The 7,116-nt window shown below is 34.8% G+C and overlaps 1 protein-coding gene across 1 annotated transcript; it reads left to right on the top strand.

Moving 5' to 3' along the window:
- The first annotated feature begins 101 nt into the window (after positions 1 to 101).
- On the top strand, positions 102 to 5,890 carry LOC135681311 (SOSS complex subunit B2). The gene is made up of 5 exons (XM_089111701.1): positions 102 to 293; positions 1,864 to 2,002; positions 2,355 to 2,426; positions 3,634 to 3,706; positions 4,419 to 5,890. Exons 1-5 carry the CDS (start codon positions 191 to 193, stop codon positions 4,752 to 4,754), a joined length of 723 nt encoding a protein of 240 aa, XP_088967827.1. The 5' UTR covers positions 102 to 190; the 3' UTR covers positions 4,755 to 5,890.
- The last annotated feature ends 1,226 nt before the right edge of the window (positions 5,891 to 7,116 follow it).

Raw genomic sequence — 7,116 nt, forward strand, 5'->3', positions numbered from 1 at the left:
CTAGATATATTTGACAAATTCAAGCGAAACTAAGCCTGGATGGAACTGATTTTTCAAGAAGTAAACACCGGCTGACCTCAGCACTATTTCAGCTGTCACAACGAGGCTACAAAGCTCGTTTCATCCAGTGGCCTAACCATACACAGGAAACTCAACTTCATGAACAGATGACTTTTATCGATTAAGTATCATGGTTGATAGCGCTGAAAGTAGACTTCCTTCCGTTATGAACATTCGGGATCTAAAACCAGGCGCAAAGAATCTGCATTTGGTTTTTGTTGTCCTTGATATTGGTATGCTTTTAGTTTCTGATATTCAACCGTAAATGAAGTAAAATGTCCATATCTTCAAATCACGTCAACAGGGCACATTGCTTTGATAGCTCTATCTTGGGTTTTTCCATGTGTCCATCAGCTATTTTAGTAAAATTAAATGTAATTTATCTTAACTTTTTGTTTATCTCGTAGTTTACATCAAAGATTGTAATTAAACAATCGGTGACAACTTTTTTCCAGAATATCAAGCTCATCCTGGACTGCAGTGCACACCTGAGCTATTTTCTAAATTGTCCCTGCACACCTGGTAAAGGGTGAGGCATTTTTAAATCTGGGCAAGGCCTAGGTGTGTCCGATTGTCTAAGGCAAATGAAGAATTTAGGTTTCTTCAAATATGTGGCCATTTAAATATGATAACAAAACGGTGCAAGAGAATAAATTTCCGTATGAAAATATTTCAGATCATTGTTGTTGTTTCTTGAACTATCATGATGAACTTCTTCAAAACATCGTATTATCTCTGTTTGCATTTTTAAGCTCTGTAGCTGATGCAGCAAGGCTAAACATTTGGGGTACCAGATATTTTGACGTGATTGCGTTATCAGCGTATTTTCGACAATTCGTGAAACAAACTTTTTATTATTTGTGAATGCCTGAATAGACATTGGCATGTGACCAGCATTACTCATGGCCTGATTGCGTGAAAATGAATTTCGAAGTGAATTTGCCAAGCGAATTTGCCAAGCGAATTTCAAAATGGAGTGCTTTCGTTTTTACAAGCAGAAAGTCTTGGTTTCCAGTACCAGACCAGGTTAATGCCTCCATTATTCCGAGATTCCATTGCCAATGGGTCTGCCAACAAGAAATTACTGCTATTAGATAGTTATTGAAATCAGAGAACTACTAGGGGGCATGATCGTGAAACTAAACTTCCAGTAGCGTGAAAGCATGATTTGCAATTATTTTATTCATGATTGCATGATTTAGCATTGATACCTGGTATCTCCTAAACACTCTGCTACACTCAACAATAGCAATTCATGACTACAAAGAATAAGTCGTATTCTGAAGGCTTCAAGAAGAAATCAAAGACCAAGCCAATTTTGGGGAAGGTCTGGCAGAACTAAATCAAAGGTTGTGTGCAGGCCAAATAAAAAAGTCACCGATTTGTTTCACTGTGTAAATGGAGGGGCTAAACAGGTAAAATTCCATCTGGTACAACGTAAACGGATAAACATTTATGCAGATAAAACACTCTAGTGTCAATAGGGTCTAACATAGATGTGTGTAGTATGCATGTATCTAGTTGTGTGTACAATTCAAGTGCACACTTAACCAAAGTGCATACTTGCACACTTGAAATTTTGCTTTGCACACCTGAAATCTCGTTGGAAACTGTACTCCTTGTACTACTTGGCGCACAATTTGAGAAAAAGAATTTGCACTGCAAGGTTAATGGATAAAAGTCTTAATCCAAGGCTTCTTATAAGATGAAAGTTTTTGTTCTTGGCTTATAAATCCCTCAGCTATAGTCATTATTTTCGAAACATATTATTCAAGAATTTTTCCTAATTATATCCTGATATAGGTAAACCAACAAAAACAAAGGATGGGCATGAAGTTCGTTCTTGTAAGGTTGCAGACAGAACAGGATCAATAAATGCATCAATATGGGATGATTTTGGTGTGCACCTACAGGCTGGTGATATCATTAGATTTTGTAAAGGGTAAGGATTTTGAGTTTGATCTTGGCATTTTTAAATTACATCTATCTAGGAAGAATACAATGTTTTTAATAGCTAACGATATTTGCAATAGTTTGTAAACATGGTCTCTGATTTCCCAGCTGAAATTTGTCAATGATCAGCTTTAGGTGACATTTTATAGCAATAGATTTGTCTCTCAATTTGACTGTGATGTTGATGATCTCAATATAAGCAACCATTGGACATGAGTGGACTGAGAGGAGGAAATTATGAGGGCCCTATTACTTTAAATAAAAATATCTAATGTTTGGGGACAATTGCTGCAAAGTTCTCCTGAACTAAATTCTTTGTTATCCTTTCTGTTTCTTTCAAGATATGCACAGGTGTGGAAAAACCAGCTAACAATTTACACTGGAAGGACTGGATATCTTGAAAAAATTGGAGAGTATGTATCATTTCATTTTTGTATCTCTTAATATACTGATGCCTTCACAACTTGCTTATAACCAGAACGGTCTTTTGCACAACAATGTTAGTTGAGTTACAAATGAAAGAATCTGTAACTTTAGTTTTTTTGTTTCTGTCAGTCTATCATGTGTTTGTGTACTTTGTTTATCTTATATTGTGCTGCTTGTGCCCAAGTTTCTTTATTACTATTTAATTTTGAAAATCATACAGAAAAAAACCTTTCATGCCAATCATTAAACACTGTCAAGTGAGCAAATCAAACAAACTGTGAGAATTTTGTAAGAAAAAATATATAACTGTGTTATGAATTTTGGTACAAAAGCTGGTGATAATGGCAATAGTTGATTGATGACGATCCGGACACCTTAGCTGGCCTAAGTATACACTAAACTGTGAAGACTTTGGTTAACTAAGACAAGATGTTGTCGCACATTGTACCTGTCCTTTGGAGATGCCTTTTACAGAGACCAAGATAACAGACAAGCCGTAATAGCACACATTTCCATTCAAAAACAGCTTGCCCATTTTCAAAAATATGAAAAGGTCTTTGATGCAAGATGGGAAGCATACTTTTATCTGCCAGAGATTGATGAATGGGAAAGGCGTTAGGGCTTGTTCCTAAAATAGAGATTATATCAGCTGCTCAGTGGACATGCGGCCATCTAAATGATGTTCAAATGACAGTAACAATTTTTGATATAATAAAAGACAAGTCAGGAGGCAGCCAGGAAATGTACAATTGCACCATTCAACAATGCAAACCATCCATTGATGAATTATGCATCAACATCCCCAAATTTATTTAAACTAGACGGTATATCGTTTTTGACTTGAAAAAGCAAATTATGAGAATATTTAGTCTGTTGCAATAGTGTTCTGTGTTGACAAATTCCTCACCATGTTTCCTTTAAATGATAGCATAATGACAGAGTCATATCTAATCGCTCAAAGAGAGGAGAAGAGGCAGAACTCAAATCGTAAACACTTTCTGACTTGAACCGTCTCTGTGTGCTTTTCCATTTTCTGCTTGTCTTTTGTACTGTAGCTTCTATGGTTCTGACAATAAAAGAATGACAGTAATGATGGTTAAGATAAAAATTAAGATGATGACGATAGTGATGTTGGGTGTCCTCAAATGGCTCTCAAATTTGAAGCAATGCAGTCATTCTAATCTCTTTTTCTAGGTTCTGCATGCTTTTTTCTGAATACCCAAACATGAGTGATATTAATCCAGAGTTCATAAATATTGCCAAACAGGTGCGTTTTTCAATTGTTATATGTGTTTTAATTTCATTAGTCAAACTTCTCTACATAGAATTTTTCATTTTATAATATGATTATATATTCAACTTTAAATTATGTGAAGTCCATTAAAGAATTTTTTGTAAAGTATATTGATAAAATCAACAGAAAAAGAGAGAAAACTATTTTCTAGCCATTTCCTAACGGCGATATCTGACAGCGATTTCCTAAAGGAGGAGCCATCTCAGTATGTAAACTAATCGACAAAAGAACCTCCTTGCTTAGAATTCGTTTTGTAACCTCATGGCAGAAAGATGACTAAAGCAATTTTTAAATCATGTGAAGTTTCAGGGCTGTGAGGTTTATTTAAAGCTAGAGAGTTCATTAAGTGGGAGATTAACTTTTAATTGTTTTGTTCTATTTGGATTCGAAGACTGTTTTTGATTAGGCATTTCTTATTTCGGCAAGGATCTCGTTCCATCGTTTAGCTTCAGGACACTGAAGCGATCTTAGCAGATATTGATAGTAATATTATTTTATTATAGAAAAGTATTTTTCGTACCAACAGAATACATTTTAAGTTTCCGTTGTGTTGATAAATTAGATAGTCGAACCCAAAAAGTAAACGTTTTTAAAGCATAATGGGAAGCTTCCGCGATTTAATTGAAAATTTAGAAGCTTTGTATCTCCGAAGCAATTTAGAAGCTTGATTTTTTATTTCTTTTAGAATCTGGGTGATAAACATCAAACGAATGTTGAGGCATCAAGCAACACAATACAGGCTGAACCGAGTCCAGTTTCTCAATCCGCAATGCTACCCCAACATATAGCTCCGTCTTCTGGACGTTATCACCCATACCAACGCGAAAACAGTCATCCGGGCGTGATAAAAAGTGATAGTAGAGCAGACCCGAGACTGCTGCGAAAACAGGGCACTAATGGAGCCAAAGAGAAGCCAAAAGACCCCCGATTAGCTCAACAAATCGCAGCTCAAACCCCACCTCGACCGCCAGTTGTTGCAAATCAAGTAAATACGAACCGTGATCCACGACAGAGGAGATAAGACAGGTATTCTAGGCTAATCAAAGCGGATTTTTACTGCCTTCTGAACCCTAGTATGGTCTTTGAGGGGGTCAATCGGGACGGACTGGCCTCACAACCGAATATTTCATAGCCTTGTCTTTCGAATTGAATTGCATCGAAAGTTGAATTCACACTGAAATTCTATGGAATAACTGTCGGATGTAGACTGAACCCAAGAAAACTGTGGTGATATCTGACAAAGTGTTGCTATTAAAGGCAACTAAAGCATCTGCCCTATTATTTAATTGAATTCAGTTTTTCCCCGCCAATTGAGCGTGGTCTCAGGTTTCTAAACATTTCATAAAGCATCTGCCCTATTATTTAATTGAATTCAGTTTTTCCCCGCCAATTGAGCGTGGTCTCAGGTTTCTAAACATTTCATTACGCGATAAAAGTCGTAAGACCTTCCTGTCCCTTTCTAAATTTTCCTGATTTTTATCTATCTCAATGTTCAACGCTGTTCAACATTTACTAGAGTATTGGTGTAGTTTTAACTGTTTTTAAGACTTTCTTTCCAGAAGTCAAAATCGCAGCCCTAATTTTTCAAAACACTGTCTTCAAAATAAGGCTTTTCTTTAAACCATTCATAGCTGCAATGATGATGAGATTTGATCAGAAGCAAGGTCCACTGGATACTCAATCCATCTGCAGGGACAGCACAGCGTTGTAGCTTGTGGGGGCTGAATCCAAATTCTTCTCAATAGAGTTAGCCTTTAACCCAGCTCTTTCGCAGAGTATAAAACGTTAGAACATAGATCGAGAACTCTACGCTAGGAAACATATACCAAGATTGGCCTTTTCCGATCCACAACTGGGTATAACAATCAAATTTAATCCTCATTTTGAACTCTTTGAGACAATTTGGACGTGACTTTATTCATAGGCTTTCCTTCTTAAATGCTCGAATTTTCCATGTTTACATTTTTCCAGAATTTAGACTTCAATTTTTTTAGAAAGCCTGAAAATATTTCCAAAAATTTGTCTTTCCAATGTAGATTGATTCACGTGAATGCGATCAGAACAAACATAAATTTATCTTAATTCTAGACTGAGCGTTTTTTTTTTGAAAATATCACAACTTTTTCGAAAGGCTTATTTTCGATAAAAAAGTAAGGCTAAAGCCATTACAAAAGTCTTAAATTGTCGAATCATTTTTCTTCCTTAAACAGATTAATTCATAAAAACAGACTTAAACTAGCTGATTTTCCAGAAAAAAATTTAAAAGTAAAACCTTAGAAAAATGTTTCTGCCTAACTACCTACAGGTTAATTCGCTTCTATACAATCAGAGCAAAGAATTGAACTTGGTTAGATCTTGTCCCGGTAGCAGGATAATTCTCTTTTATACGATCATAATAAAAAATGAATCGAACAAAGTTCTCGAATAAAAGTTCTATCCTTCAAAAAATTACCACCTTTTATCCCTACGATTTCCGATAAAAAAGTAAGGCTTATCCAAGTATTAAAATATTTCGCAAAATTGTTCTTCCAAAAACCCAATGATTCTCTTCTATATGATTAGAACAAGCAAGAATTGATCTTAGTTCTGCAAGAAAGGCTCAATTTTTAAAAACTTTACTACTTTTTAACCGTTCAAATTTTGATCAAAAAGTAAGGCTATAGACTTAAGAAAATCGAAAAAAAATCGAAAATTTTTTTCTTCCAAAGACAAGATAATTCTCTTCTATATGATTAGAACAAGCAAGAATTGATCTTAGTTCTGCAAGAAAAGCTCTATTTTCAAAAAAATTTCCCACTTATTAACCGTTCAATTTTCGATCAAAAAGTAAGGCTATAGACTTAAGAAAATCGAAAAAAAAATCGAAAAATGTTTTCTTCCAAAAACAAGATAATTCTCTTCTATATGATTAGAACAAGCAAGAAGTGATCTTAGTTCTGCAAGAAAGGCTCTATTTTCAAAAAATTTGCCACTTTTTGACCGTTCAATTTTCGATCAAAAAGTAAGGCTAAAGACTTAAGAAAATCGAAATAAAAAATCGAAAAATTTTTTCTTCAAAAACAAGATAATTCTCTTCTATATGATTAGAATAAGCAAGAATTGATCTTAGTTCTGCAAGAAAGGCTCTATTTTCAAAAATTTACCACTTTTTAACCGTTCAATTTTCGATCAAAAAGTAAGGCTATAGACTTAAGAAAATCGAAAAAAAATCGAAAATTTTTTTCTTCCAAAGACAAGATAATTCTCTTCTATATGATGAGAACAAGCAAGAATTGATCTTAGTTCTGCAAGAAAGGCTCTATTTTCAAAAAATTTACCACTTTTTAACTGTTCAATTTTCGATCAAAAAGTAAGGCTATAGACTTAAGAAAAGCGAAAAAAAA

Source organism: Rhopilema esculentum, chromosome 12 (assembly GCF_057945365.1).
Source record: "Rhopilema esculentum isolate cy_ngs chromosome 12, ASM5794536v1, whole genome shotgun sequence".
Taxonomy (NCBI): domain Eukaryota; kingdom Metazoa; phylum Cnidaria; class Scyphozoa; order Rhizostomeae; family Rhizostomatidae; genus Rhopilema; species Rhopilema esculentum.